Source organism: Mustela nigripes, chromosome 1, assembly GCF_022355385.1.
Source record: "Mustela nigripes isolate SB6536 chromosome 1, MUSNIG.SB6536, whole genome shotgun sequence".
Taxonomy (NCBI): Eukaryota; Metazoa; Chordata; class Mammalia; order Carnivora; family Mustelidae; genus Mustela; species Mustela nigripes.
The window spans coordinates 797,600-815,844 of record NC_081557.1 but is presented as its reverse complement, the minus strand read 5'-3'; the positions used below and the strand labels follow the sequence as shown (position 1 = coordinate 815,844).

The window sequence follows — 18,245 nt, the reverse complement described above, 5'->3', positions numbered from 1 at the left end:
AGCCACAGGGCAGGTAGCTGCAGCAGAGGACCCGCAGCTCGTAGTCATGGCAGAGCGGGGGGCTCTGCTCGCTGTTGAAGCAGGTCAGCCCCCAGGCCACATCGCACTCCACCTTCTGGCCCAGCTGCAGTAGTGGGGTGTCAGGGAGTCGCCGTGCCCGGCACTCAACGCTCACCGGGGCCAGGCACACCTCGTAGCCCTTCTGCCTGAGGTTCACAAACGTCTCGAAGTCTCCGCCCGCCATGCCGGGCTCCGGGGGGCCACTGTCATACCAGTCGGACCAGAGGCAGAACTCGCGCACACACACGGTGGTGACGGTGGGAACTGAGCCTGTGGGCCGGGGGCGAGGACCTCTTCAGCCTCCTCTGCACCCCTGCAAGCCATGCCCAGGAGCAGGGGTGACCGGGGCTTTGGTTGTGCTGAGGACGCCCGCTCTGACCTCCTGCTCTGCCCAGATGTCACCGGGGTCTGGGCTTAAGGCTTTGGGGGTGAGCGGGACCAGCAGCGCATCCGCCAGGCTCACCTGGCGTGGAGAGCGGGACCGCGGTGGTGGTGAAGGTGAAAGGGGTTGTGGACGGGGTTCCGGGACATTCCACAGCCCGCCGGAGGATGGTTCCGTTCTGTCCGCAGATGGCCAACAAGCAGGCGCCGAGCCCGTCGGTCGTGTTGTAGATGACGTCCTCGTAGTGGTAGGTCCTGCCCTCGTAGACGCAGGTGCAGGCTGGGAGACAGGGCCGGCATGGGGCTCACTCGCAGCCCTCAGCCCCGGCCCCAGCCCCGGGGCCGCCCCTCGGCCTTACCTGTGAGGCTGTGTGCGCACCGGAGGCCGCTGGCTGTGCACTCGCTGGGGAAGAGGAGAGGGGAGCGCTGAGGGCCCACCAGGCCACGCCAGCACCGCTGCCCGGGTCCCTGCCCCGGGCCCCGCTCACTCACCAGCTCTGGCAGTTCTCTGCCGTGGGGACCCTGGCGCCCACGTCGTGGTAGTTCCCGTCCTCGTCATAGCAGCCACACTGGGCCACGCACTTCATCTGGTCCTCGCTGAAGAACGGCTCGCTGGGCGGGCACCTCGGGTAGCAGCCTGGGCAGGCACAGTGCGTGGAGGAGACTCGCCCTCGGGGCCGGGTGCTGGGCACTGCGCGGGGCCGCCGTCCCGCCACCTGTCCCCTTCCCCGCCCTCACCTTCCAGGCCCGGCAGGTTGTGCAGACAGTGGCCGCCCGGGTTCCGGCACGTCCTCATGCAGGGCGCCCCGCACGGCTGGTAGTGCCACTCGCACTGGCCCTCAGGGTTGTAGTAGTCGCAGAACAGGGCTGCGCGTGGAGGGGGGCGGCTGAGGGCGCACCTCTTGCTTCCTGCCCCGCCCTCAGCACTCTGGTGCCGTCCCGCGGCGGCCTGCCCGGCTGGTCCGTTAGCACCCAGACGTGGGCCCGCCCCTGGGCACCCGGGCCCCACCCTGCCCGCCCTTCAGTGCCACAGCAGAGCCCCACTCACGGCAGGTGTCCGGGGTGCGCCAGGACACGCACACGCCCACGTCGCGGCAGGCCTGCGCGTAGGCGGCCACGGCCGTGCAGAAACACTCACAGTCGCCTCCTGAGTCGCAGGCGCACGCGTCGCCCACGCAGGCCTCGTAGTACTTGGCGGGGTCCACCTGGGGGAGGGGGAGGGGGAGGGGCCGCTCAGCCGTCGTTGGGGACCTGCAGCCCTGCATGAGCGCGGGAGCGGCCGCACACGCACCCCACGTCTGCGTCCGAGATCCATGGCTCCCACCCGCCTGGCACCGTCACCACACCCACATGGTACCTCTGGTTGAGACGGCCCTCCCCACGGCCGTCATGACCCTGCTGGTGTCCTCGGGGTGAGGGGACAGCCCCCTGACCACACCCCTCCCTCAAGTAGCAGAGCCCAGAGGGGACCCAAGACACGTTTGCCACCAGCCTGTCCCTCCTAAGCCGCCCACATGTCAGCAACAGGTCCTGCGCCCTGAGATCACGCTTGTGCGCGGGCAGCCGTGTCCTTGAGAAAGTCACAGGAAGGACCTCAGGGCGCAGTCTCGGAGGAGAACCGCCAGTCCCCGGAGCTCGCGAGGCCCGGCTGCGGGGAACGTGGTGGGACGGGAGGCGGCCCCCGCGGTCCGGATGTCTCGCAGCCTCACTGGCAGGGGAGGGGCCGAGCGGTCACGGGGATGCTCCGGCCGGACCCCGGGGTGTCGTGGCACACCGCTTGGACCTCCCACGTGCCAGCAGCCACGTCCAATCCAAGCTCGGAGGCCCAGCCCAGGCCAGACCCAGCTCTGCCGGAAGTGGGGGGCAGGCCCAGTCCCCAGGTCAGAGCCCGGGGCCTCAGCCCACCTGAGGGTGGCAGGCGGCGAAGGTCGCGCTGTTGATGATGCTGCACTGCTTCTGGGCCCAGGACTTGCGGTACGGGTTGGCGGTGCAGGGGTCGCGGGGGGCCGGGGCGTCGGGGCAGGCCGGGGAGAACTTCCAGCTGTTGCCGAACTCCAGGGCGCTGCCCACCACGGACTGGCCGCGCGTGGTGAAGTCGTTGATGGCGTTGTCGTCGAAGTTCCCGCACAGCCCGCAGACGCGGCCCTGCAGACGGGCGGCGGCGGCACGGGGGGCTCAGGGGGGCAGCCTGAGGGTACAACACCCAGCCCAGACCGGCAGGGGGACTCCAGGGTAGTGCCCTGTGACCTTGCAGGAGGACAGAGGGCCCTATAGCCAGCAGGCGGGCAGGCGGATAGGGGGGCAGGCCGGGGCCGGCCTAGCGGGCGTGGGGACACGCGGAGCACGAGCAGGGTTCTGACCAGGACTCAGCCTGTTGGACGGTTTGGCCTCGACATGCCCTTCGGAAGCCAGCGTGGAGAGCGGACTCGCCCCGGCCCTCAGTGGCTCATCAGCTGCCGGAGGGGCCAGATCTAGGAGTGGGGGCTCCGACCATGCCCAGAGGGCCCGCAGCCCGCCGGCCCTCACCTTGTAGTCCTGCGTCAGCCGCACGAACACGCTTGTCCTCCGGTCCCAGGACAGCACGAGGCCGCCGCGGGTCTCCACGGTGAGGTAGTTGCCTGTGTACCGGACCTTGTAGGGCGGCTCTCCGCCCGGCCCCCACTGCACCACCCTGTAGCCGCCGTCCTGCAGGAGCAGCTCGTAGCTCTGCGGGGGACGCACAGAGCAGCGGCTGCAGGGACTGAGGGGCCGGCTTGGGGGCTGGAGCCCACCGGAGGCCTGAGGCAAGGGCCCCACGGGCGGTCAGGGGCCCAAGCGCGAGGCCAGGGTCAAGGAAGAGCGGGCTCCCGACACTGTCGGCCAACACGAGGCCGGACCTGAGCAGGGAGAGCTGAGGGCCTGGGGAGGGGCCACGGGTCAGTGGGGGTGATGTCCCCGGAGAGCAGTGTGGCTCTCCGCCTGGTGAATGCCGACCTCCCTCGGCTGGAACTGGGCACCCCGATGTAGTGGGCTGAACACAGGCGCCCACAGCGTGTGTCCCCATCCCGGCCCTGGAGGCGGGGAACGCAGTCTTGTTTGCAAGAAGGGTCTCTGTGGGGGTCAGGGAGGGACGAGCTCACCCGGATTAGGGTCAGCCTCAGCCCAAACACAGGCGTCCCTGGGACAGGAGAGAAGGGGCGGGCCCGTGGGGGAGGGGCGGGGGAGGCAGGAAGGAGCCCCCCCCCCCCAGGCTGGCAGGGGGCTTGGCCCTGGGACCCCTGCTGCCAGACTCCTGGCTCAGAACCGAGAGAGAATGCATTGCTCTGGCGTCAGGTGCCCCGGCTGCGGCCACTTGTCCAGGGGAGGACAGAGGGAAGGACAGGGCTCCCGGGGGCCCCTCACCTCCAGGAAGAGCTTGATGGCCTTAGAGCAGGTAACGCCCGTGGTCCCGCAGGGGACGTTCTCGGTGACGACGCGGAAGGTCCCGTTGGTCGTGCCGTTGCTCCCACAGTAGTCCTGCGATGGGCAGGGTTAGGGTGAGCTTGGGCTGCGGGAACAGGTGGCCCGGGTCGGGGGACGGAGGGGCCCCCACGCACCTGGACCAGCGTGTACTCGCAGGTCCCCTCGAAGCCATAGCGCTCCCCGTCGAAGGTGATGAAGTGACCGTCCCCATAGGCCACGCAGGTGCCCAGGCAGGGCTCGTGGCCGCAGACCCACCGGCGGTTCCTGCACGTGCTGAGGACGGCAGACAGCTGCTCACCCCGAGCCCAGGACCAGCCCTGGCCGGCTACCCTCTGCAGAGGGCTAAGCAGAGGGAGCAGTGTGGACACCGGCCCACTGCCCGCCTCTCTCTGGCTTCAAGCCCTCAGCACCTGGTGAGGCAGGGGCAGGGGTCCTGGTGACAGCTCTGAACGGTCGGGCCCCAGGGGCACCTTCTAAGGACAGAGGGGACCGTCCCGGGCTTTCCCAGGGGTGGGACAGCGCCAGGCCTCGGTTCCTCCCCCACCTCCTCCCTCCCGCAGGGGGTCCCCGACCCACCAGGTGTTACAGTCCACCCGGATGGTGTCCCCCGGCTTGTAGACAGCCTCGTTGTGCAGGCAGGGACAGTCCTCCTCGGCCACACAGCCCCCGCTGCCATCCGACACCAGCCCCAGGGGGCAGACGCATCCGGACACACAGTGGGTGCTGAACTGTGGACGGGCATGGTGTCAGCGCTTGTCCCCCCCCCCCGTGCCCAGGGACGCTGGGGCACAGCCCGCTCTCCCGGCCACTCACACAGTCCACGTCCAGCGTGTGGCAGCTCCTGAGGCACTCGGCCCCGGGCGCGCCCGCCGAGGCGTTGCTGCAGTCCAGGTACACCATGGGGGCCACACACCCTGCAGGGGGAGACCACTGGGCTGGGAGGGGCCGCAGCCCAGGCCCATGGAAGCCCTTGAACCCGGGCGCGGCGGGAGGCCCTACCTGAGCTCCGCTGCTCCGCCGCTCCCAGGCAGCTCAGCCTCCCGGCCACACACGAGCTGCGAGAGACAGGCCAGCCTGCTGGGGCCCACTGCCCACCCACCACCCCTTGGGCCCCACCCAGCGCTCTGCCCAGAGCCCAACACACACACCCCGCCTGGGCACCGGACCCTCAGAACCCTGCCCCCGGCCAGGGGCTGGGTCCCTGTGTACCGCACAGCTGAGGGGCGGAGGGCGGGCATCCCTCCTAGGAGGCCCAGAGACCGTCGGGTAAGACATGGGGGGTCAGAGTGTTGCAGGCTCAGGACAGGATGTCGGGGGGGCAGTGGCGCGCTGGGGACACGGGCGTGCAGGGCAGTGGCACACTGGGGGCACGGGCGTGCAGGGCAGTGGCAGGCTGGGGGCACGGGCGTGCAGGGCAGTGGCAGGCTGGGGACACGGGCGTGCAGGGCAGTGGCAGGCTGGGGACACGGGCCCAGCTGGCCGCTTACCACACCACACCATCGTCATGCACCACCTCCCCTGGGGCCAGCACGGAGCCATGGAAGTAGCAGGGACAGGCATCGGCCGACACACAGGCGCCCGAGTCATCCAGGAAGGTGCCCGCGGGGCAGACGCAGCCGTCCACCGGCAGGAAGGGGACGCTGCAGGTGACGTCGACCTGGCTCCGGGCGCGGCAGGTGGGCTGGCAGCCGTCCACCACGTAGCTGTAGTTCTGGGACTGGGGGCAGCTGCTCACATACTTGGCTGGGGCGGGGGCAGCACTCGGTCAGTGGCCGGAGGGTCCCTCCGGGCTGGGGCTCACACAGCCCAAGACGGTTTCCCCCCGACACCAGGTCCTTGGTTGGCCCAGACGAGGAAGCGTGAAGCGCCCGCTGAGAACGTGGGAGTGGGAGTGTCCGCCCGCCCCCCGGGGCCCCCACCCCCCGCGCAGCCAGCCCGGCCCGGGGACAGGGGCCCAGGAGCACGTGTTCTGCTGGGGGGGTGGGGACACTCACCGCACACGCCGTCCCTCCAGCCGCGGAGCAGCACCCCCTTGCTCGCGCAGGCGTGCACGTAGGAGGACAGGGCGGCGCACAGGCAGTCTTCGCTCTTCTCGCAGTTACACGTGTCGAACATGCAGTTCTGGGGACGGGGCCGCGGGGGACCGTCAGGGACCCTCCTCTCCCTCTCCCTGTGCGTCCTTCCTGGGACCCCCACCCGGGGCCGGGCGCTCCGCCACACGCAGGGCCCTCAGCACCGCTGGATGGAAGTGGCGGGGGCTTCGTGGAGGGGACCCCAGGAGAGACCCCTAAGGGAGCGCGCAGGCCAGGTTGGGGAGGGGCAGAAAGAAGGCATGAGGCCAAGCGAAGGTCAGGGTCAGGAGGGGCCTCCACGGGACCGGGGAGTCCGGCTGCATTCCGCAGACGTCACCGCTTGTGGGGCGCACACGTGGGGTGAAGAAAAGGGGACCTATGCCAGCCCCAGTGTGGGCAGAGGTGGGCCCAGCCCTCCACCCATAGACATGCACTCCCGAGGGTGCGTTCATGGGCACTGTGGGCTTTGAGCTTCGGAGAAAGTGGCCCTCGAGCCAGCTGTGTGGGTTGCGTGGGGTCCCCCCAAAAGGCATGCAGAAGTTCTAACCTCTGGGGCCTAAGAAAATGACCCTACTGGAAACAGGGTCTTTGCAGATTCAATTAAGATGCGGTCATCAGGAGGGGCTCTGAATTTGGACGCTGACACGGGGGAGGGGCACGGAGGCAAAGGTTGGGGTGATGTGGCCCCAAGCCTGGGTGTTACCTGGAGCCCCAAGGAGCCTCAGGAGGAAGGTCTACAGCCTGAGGAGGGAGCGTGACCCGGCCCACCCCTTGCTTTCCGTCTCTGTCCTCCAGGACTGGGACAGAGCACTTTCTCTAGAACCCACGGTGGCAGAGCGGACAAGCTCGCGGGACCCAGGGAGGACAGGCGACCCGCGCACATGCTGGAGGGGAGGAGGCTGCAGGTGGGGCCGGGTTCTCACCGAGTGGAAGGGCGCGGGGTTGAGGACAGAGTGGCAGCGGGAGAAGGCTCCTGCCGGGTCGGTGAGCAGGGAACACCAGTGCTGGGCGTAGTTCTCTGGGTGGGAAGGCAAGCCGGCTGGTGGCGTCCCCGTGGCTCCTCCCCCGCGCCTCCCACCCCGCAGCTGCCTCTCCTGCACCAGCCCCTGGGAGAGCTGTGACGGGTGGGGCCGACCCGCGGTGCCTATGGGCCCCAGGCCCTACTGCCCACACGCACACACGCCCAGATGTGGGGTCCCCCAGCCCCACCCACCCCAGGGCCAGGGGAGATGGAAGCTCCAGCTCCCAGACCCAGCCCAGGTAGGACGGTGGGAGTACCGTTCTCCACGCTGAGGGAGCAGGGGTCCTCGAAGCTGTTCTTGACGTTGGGGCAGGAGGCCTGGGTCTTCCAGGTGTTGGCAAAGGCGGCAGCCGTGCCCTCCACCACGCCGCTGAGGGTCCGGAAGTCGTCGGCCTGGTTCTGGTTGAAGTTCCCGCACAGGCCTGGGGGCCGAGGCCCAGGGAGGGAGCATCAGTGAGGCATCCAGCTGGGCCATTGCGCTGGGCCTGCGTTCCCTCCAGAAACCCTCGCAAGGAGACCAGCCAGAGGGCCCCGGCCCCAGACCTGGTTCCAGCACCATGGGCAGACGCGCCAGGGGGTCAGCCCACGGGCAGAGCCTGCCCCCGAAAGGACGGCCCGGCTCGCTCCCCAGCCCACCCCAGGTCACCGCCCCAGGAGCAGCTCCCTCCCAGCCCCGACTTCCTGCCAGGCTCTAGCCCCTCCCACCTGCTGCTGAGCCCAGGGCCTCACCGCACGTCCGCCCGTGGTAGGACGGGTCCAGCTGGAGAAACACCTGCATGATCGGGACCATCTGGACCCGCAGCTGCAGCCCGAGGCCCGTGTGCACCAGGATGAAGAAGGAGGTGGGCCGGAAGACCGTGATGTTGGCTGCGGGGGGGACAGCGCCCGAGTCAGGCCGAGGCCCTTGCCCTGGAGACAGCCCCGGGGCGGGGCGGGTCCTCCGGGGACAGGCTGGGAGGAGACGGGTGTACGGCAGGCCCTGGGAGTGGGCAGTGTTGGCAGGGACCGGTCCTGGTCCCCGGGAGGCCGGGCGCCGCGTGTGCTCCGCCCCGGGCCCCCAAGGGTCCTACCGCATCCCGCGTGCGGCCGGGATATTGAGCAACGGCCTCGGGCCGTGAAGAACAGCAAGGGACCCGGCTGGCCGTGTGCAGGCTCTGCGAGCGGGCCGCCCGGCCGCAGCCTGGCCAGCCGTCCCGGGCCATGTACCTGCAGACACGGGCAGCTGGGTGTAGATGGAGTTCACGAACACCCCGCCGTTGGCCTGGATCTGGATGACCTGGAGGGAGGAAGTGGCCGGGTCACTGCGGGGAGGAGCCCGCCTGCTCGGGGGTCCAGGGAACACCCCGGGGGGCCAGCCCGGCAGAGGCCGCGCCGGGCGGGGAGCTCTGGCCTCGAACCTCCGGCTCCGTGGGACTCGGCTCCGTGGGACTCAGGACGGGGACGGGGCGTGCAAGCAGAGAGTCAGTGTCCTCCGGGCCCACGCGTCCTGCCAGCTCCCCTGGGTCCCTGCGGGAGCCTCACCGTGTCCCCGCCGTTCACGCTGAGCGCCACCGATTTGAGGCAGTTCTCGTTGTCCGTCAGGCCGCACCTGCGCAGCTCGGCCAGCACGCTGAAGCTGCTCCCTGCACACGTCTGCGGGGCAAAGCCACCAGGGCACTGCTGCACGCACTCGTGTGGGGCCTGTTCCCAGCACTCCCCGTGTGGGTGCAGACGGGTGGTGGCCCACGGTGGCCTGTGGCCCCGGCGGCCACCTCCAGGCAGTTCGTCTCAGGGCCTGGGAGCCCCTGGCCCAGTAAGTGTGAGCCCCGGGGCTTCCCTTGGGGATGAGACCCCAGGAGGAGATCTGAGGGGCCTCACCCTTCTGACGGCCGTCATGGGACCCTGTGTGGGGGCGGAGGGGGCCCGAGAGTCCCTGGACAGGTCTGCCAACCCCACCGGAGCCGCACCTTGGACAGGACGTAGCTGCAGTCCCCGTGCACGTCGTAGAGCCTCTGGTCGTAGGTGGAGATGTGGGACCCACCCTGGACGGAGCAGGTGCCGGGGCACGGAAGGTCCTGGCACTGCCACAGCCCCCCGGAGCAGGTGCTGGGAAGGGGGCAGGGGGGCGTGAGCAGAGGGGACAGAGCCCATCCCATGCGCCCCCACCCCGGCCCGGGCAGACGGGAGGCCTACCAGGCGCGGCAGCTGCTGGTGAAGGAGGCTCCCGGGGCGTACGTGCGGCCCCCGTGTGTGCAGGGGCACTGCTGCAGGGGCAGACAGCCCTGGTGGGTGGCATCATCCAGCACCGTGCCTGGAGACAGGGGGCATCGTGAGTGGCCGGGTCAGGTGCTGGAACCTCGTGACCGGGGCAGCCGGGGGGTGGGGCCAGGAGAACCTGCCTGGGGGGCAGAAGCAGCCGTCCACACAGTGGTCCTCGCAGAGCTGGGAGCGCTGGGGGTTGGAGCAGGTGTCGGCGCAGGGCGAGCCGCACTCCTGGTGCCGCATGCTGGGGGGGCAGGTCTGGGCTGCAGGGGGAGGCAGCGGTCAGGCCCCAGGAAGCTGCCCACGCACGGGGCGAACAGGCCCCTCCACTTTCAGCCGCTCGTGTGCTACACCCAGGCCTGGGGAACCCCTCATCTTGGGAGACCGGGCCCCGCCTGGCTCTCCTCTGGGTGAGGCGGCAGGCAGGGGAGCCCAGACCACAGGGCCTCCCGGATAGCCCCCTCTGGCCTGCCTGGCTTCTGGTGAGCTCGGCTCGTGGCACCCAGCCTGGGTCCCCCAGGCGTATCTCCTTCTGCTCTCCTGCCCACCCTCCTGACCAACCCCCCCATCCCGGGTCCCCAGCCAGAGGCCGGATGTTCTGCCCAGGGGTGCTGCCCCCATCCCCAGGGACCCCCTGTGAGTGTGGGGGCTGGCCCACACACTCCTGTTGGGAGCCACTCACGGCAGAGGTCGGGGCCCCTCCAGTCCTGGGGCTGCCCCCCCCGCATGGGCGCACTGGCGAGAGTACTCTGCGAAGGTGGCACACGGGCAGGAGGGGCACCGGCACAGGTCCTGGGTACAGGCGGCCACATACGCAGTCGGGTCCACCAGCTTGTTGCACTCCGCAAAGGCCGGGCCGAGCAGGGTGCGGCGGCAGACGCCCTCCTGGGGAGCACAGACGTTCGGCACTGTCCACCCTCGGGCCCTGCAGACATTTCCAGGCCAGGGGACCCCCTTCCTCCCCTGAAGTTCCTTTTTCCCTTCATCCATCTGTCCGTCTGTCCGTCTACCGTCTGTCCTTCCATGCTCCCGAGCATCTGTCCGCCCCGCCCAGCCTCCCCCCGCCACGTGGACTGGCCCCCACCGGGTGCAGAGCTTTGCTTGGCTCTGGGGACTGAGCCAGGACTGTGGACCCAGCCCCCGCCAGGGCTCCAGGATGCACCTGCTCACGGTGGGAGTACCCAGGAGGCCAGTCAGAGAAGGCGGAGGCCCTCAGGCAGCCCCAGCAGAGCCAAAGCCCACCAGGGCACCCTTCCTCCTTCCCCAGCAGCTGGGGGTGGACTGAGCCTCCACATCCTGACTTAAATCTCACAGATAGACCCGAAAAGTGGGGCCTCCCCGCTCCGCCCCACCAGGCAGGACTGTATGTGTGCCGACACATATTTGCACACACAGAAGGACACACACACGTGCGCTGCCCACACACTCAGAGCGTGTGCGTCAGTGGAGGTGAGTCGGTGTCTCCAGACTGGAGGCTGTGTCCTCGGCCGCCTGGGGGCTAGGAGACCCTCTCTCACCTGGACACCCCAGGCCCCAGCCTGGGAAGCCTGAGCCTGTGCCCCTGGCGGCCCCCTGCCCTTGGGGAAGCAGAGGCCATAGGCTCACCACGTCTGTGCAGTTGCTGGCCGGGGAAGACGGGGGGTCCTGGCACTGCTCTGTGGGCCCGTCCAGCTTCTGTAGGTTCCCGAACTGCAGCGGGGTCAGCCTAGCGTCTGTGGACAAGAGGTGCTCAGCGTGGGGCGTGCTGAGGGCCCCTGGGGGCCATGCGGGCAGTGGCTGCCTGGGGACCCCCTGCCCGTGCCCGGGGTGCTGGGAACTTCTCTCTGGGGCACCACTGGCTTGAGTACCGCCCAGTGTCTCAGTGAGGCCACCCAGGCTGCCCCCTCCAGGCCTCCTCGGGACCATCCAGTCCCCCGAGGGACCCACAGGCTTGGCTTCCTGCCATTCCCTGACCCCACCCTGAGCCCAGGGGACACTCACTAAGGGAGTAGAACTCGTTGACAGCCGGGAGCCCGTTGAAGTCCCCGCACAGACCACATGTCTGGTTGGCGTACTTGGGGTCCAGCTCCAGCTAGGGGCAGAGGAGGGCAGTTCCAGCCTCAGCCGGCCCAGCCGAGCCCTCACCTCCTGCTTCCCCTGCCCCCAGGGCTGGGAGGCTCACCCTGACCTGGCCAGGAAGGGCGTGGGGGACAGGGCGTCCTTACCAGGGCACTGTCCTCTCTGTTCCACAGGAAGGTCAGCAGCAGCCGGACAGTGACCTTGATGTAGACGCTGCTCTGCTCCACCAGCAGGCCTGCACGGCTGTAGGGCAGCTCCTCTCTGGGGTGAAAAGTTCTGGTTGTCCCGCAGCGGGGGTCCAGCAGGGTCCGGGGCCCTCCCCGCACATCCCGAGCCACCCCCAGAGTCCCGGCTCCGCCGCAGCCCGCCCCAGGCTCACCGCCGCCCGTTGATGAGGACGGAGCCGTTGGAGGCCTCCAGCACCAGCCCCTGGGTCTTGAGGACAACGTGGGTGATGGTGGGCCTGGAGCCGGCCAGGCCGCGGCGCAGCTGCACGTTGAAGTCCTCGTACGCGGCACCGCAGTGCGCGGACAGGACGTAGTTGCACCGGCCGGGGAAGCGGAAGATGTCGCCGTCAAAGGTCTTGTAGTGGAAGTCGCCCCAGGTGCTGCAGACGCGCCCGTTGTGCGCGGGGTTCCGGGCTGCGGGGAGAGCATGTGGGGCCCCAGCAGACACCACCAGCCCTGCCAGCCCCCTGCGGTGGCCGTCCCCGGGTCTAGAGAGGAGGGGAGCCAGGAGGGCGGCCGCTCGCCCGCCTCGCCGCCCTGAGCGCCCTTCCCCCATGGACCCCGCACCTGGGGTCAGCGCCCAGAAGAGCCGGCCACAGGGAGGGCTCCCGGCTAGGACCGCGGCCATTCAGCTGCCCGCGCGGCTCCCCCGCAGATCTGTGAGTACCCCCGCCCCCCACCAGCCGTGCGCAGTGTCCACTCACAGCTCATGGTGGGCAAGACAGAGACAGGCGGAATGACGGTCATGCTCCAGGCTGGAGAGGGAGGCCAGGTCACACGAGAGACGCGGCCGGGCCGGAGACCCGCGCCCTCCTCGCTGGCCGCCCCGACGCAGCCCATCGAGCCCCAGGACTGGGGCTGCCCCGCCCGGGCCCTCCCCACCTGCCCAAGACACACTACTGCCCCAAGTGTGCGTGTGAGTGTGCATGTGCAAGGTGTGAGCACGCATGGGCGTGGGCGTGTGTGAGCGTTTCGGGCTCTCTGCTCTGTGCCTTAGCTTTCCGGGGCCATGACCCCTGCCGTCCCTCCTTGTGGGCAGGCAGGATCCAGAAGGGTCTCTGTGACATGCAGCCGATGTGCAAAGGGGTCTGTCCCTCCCCCGTCCAGGTTGCCAGGCCACTTGGAGCCCAGCCCCTTCTGCCTGCCAAGGGCCACCCGCCGCCCTCCGAGCCTGGGCCGCATACCGACGTCCACCCTCCGGCTGTGCTCTGCGGCCTCTCTGCTTGGCTGGCTGGGCTCCACGCTGCTCTGGGTCTCTGCGGGGAAAGGGGATGGGGGTCCCTGAGCTGCTGGACTTGCCCCATCCTTCCTGGGCAGGCCCCATGGACATGCGACAGTGTGGAAAGCGGGGCTCCGCGGGGGGGGGAGGCCTCCGCCGGGAGCCTTGTGCTGACCCCCAGCCTCCCCGTCCACACACGCAGGTGGTGCCTCGTCCCGCCCAGACACGGCCATTGGCGCTGCTGCCTCCAGGCGAGAGAGCGGAATCAGGAAAAGGCGTTGGTGCCACTGACCCCAGCCACCCCAGAAGAGGGTTCGGCCCCATCCTGTGCGTCCCTTGGAGAAGGACAAAGACCAGCTTTGTTGGGGAGAAGGACACACGCAGCTGGGGAGGCTTCTAGGCGTGACTTAGCAGAAACCCAAGACCAGAGCCAGATTCGAGTTAGAACAGTCCATTATGGCAGCAGGAGGCCCAGGGGCCCTGGTGCCAGGGTGGCTGTCCCCAGGGGCCTGTGTGCCCACCACCTCCAGACCAGCCCAGGCACCTCCACCAGCCTGACTGCCCCGGTGGCCAGGCCCCCAGACCCCCTCGCTGCCGTGGCAGACAGCGGCGAGCCGTCCAGGCGCCTCTGCTGAGCTCAGGCTGCACACCCCCTTCACACGGCTTGACATCCTCCCTCTGGTCTGCCAGGAGTCTCCACACTCAGCCCAAGACGGAACTTCCTGGGGAGTGGGGGCGGACCCCGATGTCCCCACATCCCCAGTGCGACCTGCTTGGCGAGGGGCACAGGGAGGCCATGGGGACGGCCTCTGCTTCCTGTTCGACTCTCCCAGCAGGGACCTTGGACAGAAACCACAGGGCCTGGCCCGGTATCGAACTTGGCTTTCAAGGGCCCCAGCAGACTGTGTTTCCTACAGGCACAGACGTTACCCCTTTCCACGCTGGACCCCAGACCAGCAGCTCCTCCCACGTGAGCCTGGCCAGGGCCAGCCACGGCCGCACCCCATTGTCAAAAGCCAGAGAGAGTCACGGGGGTGCTTGGCTTGCCCGTCGCCTCCCCATCCAGGCCCGGTTTCGTCCCCATCCAGGCCCCGTCTCCACGAGAATTGACTCAACTCGGGGCCCTCCTCGGGCAGAGTCACTCACCCAGCGAGTCCGGGTCGGCACCGCCGGGGCCAGGGGACCGCCCACTACCGACGGTGCACCGCACCGCGGCCCGTGCGCACCCCGACGTAGGGCTCTCCTCTCGGACGGCCTTAGCCCACCCCAGCAGGGTTCACCCCCCAGAGAGGAGTGGGCAGGGGTGAGGTGGCTCGCTGGAGAAGCCACTCTTCAGGCACATGCTTCGAGGCCAGCACAGCCCAGAGCCTGGGAGGGCCCGGCCGCGTGGGGGCCGTGCGAACCAGCGGGTGGGCACCTGAACAGCCCGGTGGGCTGGGGGCCCGGCACCCCATTGGGAGTCACTCTGGGGAACTCCCCCACCCCCCAGCCCTGCTTCACACCACGAAACGACCGACGGAGAGGGCTGTGGGCCAGTGTCCATCTGCCTGGACCCCCCGAGCCCGGGGGACGCACCGTGGGGAGGCCTCACGGGAGCAGAGCTCAGGGCTGACACTGGGCGGGGTGGCCTGCAGTGGCCAGGGCTCCAGGCCAGCCCTGCTGGGTGTCACCCAGGCAGCCCCTGAGGCTGTGTCTTTCATGTTGACAGTAAGTATTAGGGCCAGTGGTGCTTCCCCTAGATGCTAAGTGCCACGGAGGGGCCGGGGAGCCCCTGGGAGCCGGGGGGGGGGCTCAATGGGGCTCCCCTGTTGGCTGTTCCAACCCTAATCAGAGCAGGAATTTTGGAGCCGCCGTGTGGAGCTCCAAGGACCAGAGAGACACCCAGCCTTGACCTCTCTCCCACCCCCACCCCAACACCCTCTCGGCGGTTCTCCCTGGGGGCCCCAGCTTCTCCTGGCTGGAGGCTGAGAGCCTTGGGGCCCCAGTGGGGACACACGGGGCGGGCTCTTGCCTGCCCATTCTCAGGAGGAGGATCCCCGGCAAGTGGCCTGCGGGGCTCCCCTGCTGCAGAGAAAGAGCCGGGTCCTCATCCTCACCTGTCTCCTGTACCAAAAGCAGGGCCGCCAGGACCCAGGCCAGCACCAGGCACCCGTTCAGGGCACCCATCCTGGGGGCTGGCACGGCGGCGGGCTGGTGGCCGGGAGGGAGTGGGCCCCAGTGCTTGCTCCTTGGGGACCCTGGGGCTTATATAGCAAGAAGCCTTGGCCCGGCGCCCGGCTCCTGGGCCACGCAGGGCTCCGTCCTTCCCCCCAAGGTGGCCACGTGTGTTTGCTCTTGGGGAGGGGCTGAGGCAGGAAAGACGCCTGCAGGAGGAAGGATTTGCAGCTCTGGGCCCCAGATTCACAGGACCCTTGCCCTCAGTCTCCCCCGCCCCTCCGCAGCGTCTGAGAATCAGAGGGAGAAAGGTGACCGCCTGGGGCCAGCGGCCCATCTGGGGGGCAAGGCCCCTGCACGCAGCTGTCCGAGCTGCCCTGGTCGTGTCTCACTGTCTCACTCACTCAGTAGGGAGGTGGTCAGCACGACCCCACGCTGATCCCGTACATCGAGCCCCTCCCCAGAACCTGGCCAAATCCTCAGCCATCAGGTAGCCTTGGGCGCTGGCCAGGGGTGTTCACCCCAGGTCCCTGGGGCTTCTGCTCAGCTAGGGGGTGGTCAGCCATGTGTGTAGGGCGGGGTACCTGGGCTGCATGGCCTGTGGGGGTCCTGGGACGGGGCTCCATGCCCAGAGACCCTAACCATGCCGACCAGTGCCCCTGAAGATCTCGGGGCTCCTCTCTGTCACCAACTTCAGATTTAAGGGGAAAGTAAGGCCCTGATAGTAGACACCAGGCTGGCCTTTGTCCCATGCCTGCCCTGGCCGAGGCAGGACCAGGAGCTCCCAGCATGGCGGGTTTGACCATCCCCTCGCTTCTGAAGCTGGCTAGGTGGCCCGAGGCCGGGTCGCACAGAGGAAGCCGCTGTCCCTCTGGGTCCGTGAGTCGCCAGGGTCCTGGGTGGACGGCAGGCCACACAGGGACTGATGTTGCCACACTGATGTGCTCCTGGGGCCCCCGGCAGGGCTGACGAGGTCACCTCAGTCTGAGCGGGTCTCAGACTGGGGGGTCTCTCAACCCCAGTGCCGCCCTGAGTGGGAGCCGCGAAATCCCAGCTCGCTGGCTGGCCTGGCCTGGCAGGGCCACATGGTAACCTTCTCCCAGCGTCTGGCTCAGCCTCGCTGTCCCCTCTGACCCGCACCGCAGGCGTCTCGTTCTCTGGCTCCAGCAACAGCGCTGGGCACCCTTACTGCACGCCAGAGTGTGTCTGAGAGCGGCCCATGGGCGGACCTGGCTGGGAGGTGCGGGAAGCCCCCAAAGCTTCTCTATGGTGCGCACAGCCAGGCCCCTGCCTTGTCCTTCCCGGGATCCGTCCACATCAGTGGAATTGCTGGGGCCACGCACAAACCTGCCTCAAAGCTTTCACACCTCCCGCCTGGCAGTCACCCCCTCTGCTTGGCAGAGGGCCCCTCCGGCCAACATCTGGGCCACTGCCGTGCGTCTGGGGGTCCGGGGTCTGCCGGGGGCCTCTTCAGTGCACCCCCCCCCCCCGGGAGCCGGCCCCGCTTCCTGGCCTCGGAGCTCCCGCCAACGGGCCTGGCGCGCTGCCCACTCACGTCCGCAGATCTCCGGGCCTCCCTCAGGCTAGCCCTCGGGCCCCCGCAGCTTCCCTGGGCTTCCCTGAGAGCTCCGGCTCTCGTCCGTGCCTCACCCTGCGCCTGGCCACCAGGCCCCTGCTGTGCCGCCCTGGCCCCCCGACTCGGCAAGCACCCCGCGGCCTTCAGGGCCCGCCAGCCCCCCGCCCCTGCCCGTACGAGCCTCGGACTGGGGGCCTGAACGTGAGCTGTTCGGGGCTTCTGGTTTGCCGTCTCTCCCTCCCACCCCACCCCGGACGGAGAGCTTCCCACCGCGGCACACAGTAGGCGCTCCGGGTGGCCCAGCGCCGCCCCTCCCCGCGCCGCAGTCCGGGCCGAGGCCGGTGGGGGCCGCCGGCACAGCTCTTGAGACATCCCGGATGCGGCCCTGGCCCTGTTTGCTCAGCGAGTTTACGCCTTCACACCTGACGGAGCCGAGGACGGAGATAAAGGGAAGGAAGAGAACCGGCTGCCTGGAAGCGGCCGCCCCCGGAGCTCGGGAAGGCTCCGCCAGGGACGGTGCCAGGAAGCCCGTGCGCCCTGGGTCCGCCCCTGTCCTGGCTCAGCCCACAGACCGGCCGTGCAGAGCCCAGAGGTGCACTGCCCCAGCCGCTAGGGATTTCGGAAGTGCTGAGCTCACGCCTCCGTGCACCCTGCATCCTGCCAGCAAGGACGGGGCACCAAGGCCCTTGCTGGGAGCGGCTGGGCGAGCTGCCGCACCTCGGGCACCGTGGAGGGTGCGGGAGGACGGGGGCACGGCCCTGGGGCACAAGCTTGGCTGGCTCGGAGCCCGCCCCGGACCGCCCTGGGATGGGGCCCTTCACACCTGCTGCCTCCTGTCTCCCCCGGACGGCGGTGTGCCACAACCACGGGGACCCTGGCAGCCCTGGACTACACCCCAGGGGCTTGTGCTCCCCAGAGCGAAGAGCCCAGTGGTGTGACTACTGGACTAGCCTGACCGTCCAGGCTGGTGGCCCCAGTGGGGAGGGTGGCCCGGGCAGGGAAGGACCCCAGGTGACACGTGCGTAACAGGCCCCTCCCGCCTGGGCTTTGGGACGGCGAGTTCTCTCCCCCCCACCCCCAGCATGCTCAGGGTGTTTCCCCCAAAACTCGGGGACCAGCCTGGTCCAGGAGAAACAGGTGGCGAGTCCATCATGGCCCTGGGGGCCCCCAGCTGGTCTTTGACCCACGTCCCTGAGCACCTCCGCCCTGTGCAGGGCACTTGGGCTGTGGAGAGGAGCCCTTGATTTCCCACTGGAGGGGACAAGTGACCCTGGGGTGGGCTGAAGCTGAGGAGGGGGCTGGGCCCTGGAGCCATCCCCACTGTGAGACAGACCGTCCCCCCGCCCCCGCCTCCGGGCAGGCTGCAGGCATGTGGAGCACCTCCCGCAGGACAGCCCTGCCCCGCTGGCCGCCACGAGCCCCCCAACCTCTTCACCCAGGTCCCTTCCTCCCCCTTGTCCTCTGTCCCCCGTCCTTCCTTCCTTCTAGCAAATTCTGAGCCCCAGGGTGGGACGGCCCCGGGCCCTGGAGGCAACTTGGACAAGGAGAAGGAAGGTCCTGCCCCATGGAGCTCAGGACACGTGGCCGTTGGCGACCACATGGGAGCTTTGCAGGGACCAGAGGGTGATGGTTCTGGGCGGTGAGGGGGACCAACACTCGCGGCCCTCTGTCCAGATCACCTTCTCTTTCCAGAAAGACCCTGTCCTTAGAGAACTAAGGAACCCTAGGAACTCCTCGGGCCCTGGTGCCTGCCCACCCCCTCTGTGTCCGGATCCGGTGGCCCCGGAGACCAGAG

The 18,245-nt window shown here is 69.1% G+C and overlaps 1 protein-coding gene across 1 annotated transcript in view; it reads right to left on the bottom strand.

Annotated features, from left to right (window-relative positions):
* Positions 1-18,245, bottom strand: part of MUC5B (mucin 5B, oligomeric mucus/gel-forming) — a 61,262-nt gene that overhangs the window by 8,985 nt on the left and 34,032 nt on the right. Inside the window, exons 54-85 of the mRNA XM_059386835.1 lie at positions 16,695-16,872; positions 14,817-14,910; positions 12,686-12,757; positions 11,654-11,915; positions 11,421-11,535; positions 11,197-11,287; positions 10,822-10,928; positions 9,899-10,101; positions 9,522-9,622; positions 9,354-9,479; positions 9,148-9,265; positions 8,922-9,060; positions 8,497-8,607; positions 8,182-8,251; positions 7,705-7,842; positions 7,233-7,397; positions 6,878-6,972; positions 5,877-6,003; positions 5,370-5,625; positions 4,882-4,937; positions 4,696-4,796; positions 4,459-4,610; positions 4,017-4,224; positions 3,823-3,936; positions 2,968-3,147; positions 2,347-2,586; positions 1,490-1,646; positions 1,180-1,308; positions 934-1,078; positions 801-844; positions 524-721; positions 7-330 (exon numbers count right to left, since the gene is read on the bottom strand). Of these exons, the coding sequence (XP_059242818.1) occupies positions 7-330; positions 524-721; positions 801-844; positions 934-1,078; positions 1,180-1,308; positions 1,490-1,646; positions 2,347-2,586; positions 2,968-3,147; positions 3,823-3,936; positions 4,017-4,224; positions 4,459-4,610; positions 4,696-4,796; positions 4,882-4,937; positions 5,370-5,625; positions 5,877-6,003; positions 6,878-6,972; positions 7,233-7,397; positions 7,705-7,842; positions 8,182-8,251; positions 8,497-8,607; positions 8,922-9,060; positions 9,148-9,265; positions 9,354-9,479; positions 9,522-9,622; positions 9,899-10,101; positions 10,822-10,928; positions 11,197-11,287; positions 11,421-11,535; positions 11,654-11,915; positions 12,686-12,757; positions 14,817-14,910; positions 16,695-16,872 (4,616 nt within the window). The remainder of the gene's footprint in view (positions 1-6; positions 331-523; positions 722-800; positions 845-933; positions 1,079-1,179; positions 1,309-1,489; positions 1,647-2,346; positions 2,587-2,967; positions 3,148-3,822; positions 3,937-4,016; positions 4,225-4,458; positions 4,611-4,695; positions 4,797-4,881; positions 4,938-5,369; positions 5,626-5,876; positions 6,004-6,877; positions 6,973-7,232; positions 7,398-7,704; positions 7,843-8,181; positions 8,252-8,496; positions 8,608-8,921; positions 9,061-9,147; positions 9,266-9,353; positions 9,480-9,521; positions 9,623-9,898; positions 10,102-10,821; positions 10,929-11,196; positions 11,288-11,420; positions 11,536-11,653; positions 11,916-12,685; positions 12,758-14,816; positions 14,911-16,694; positions 16,873-18,245) is intronic.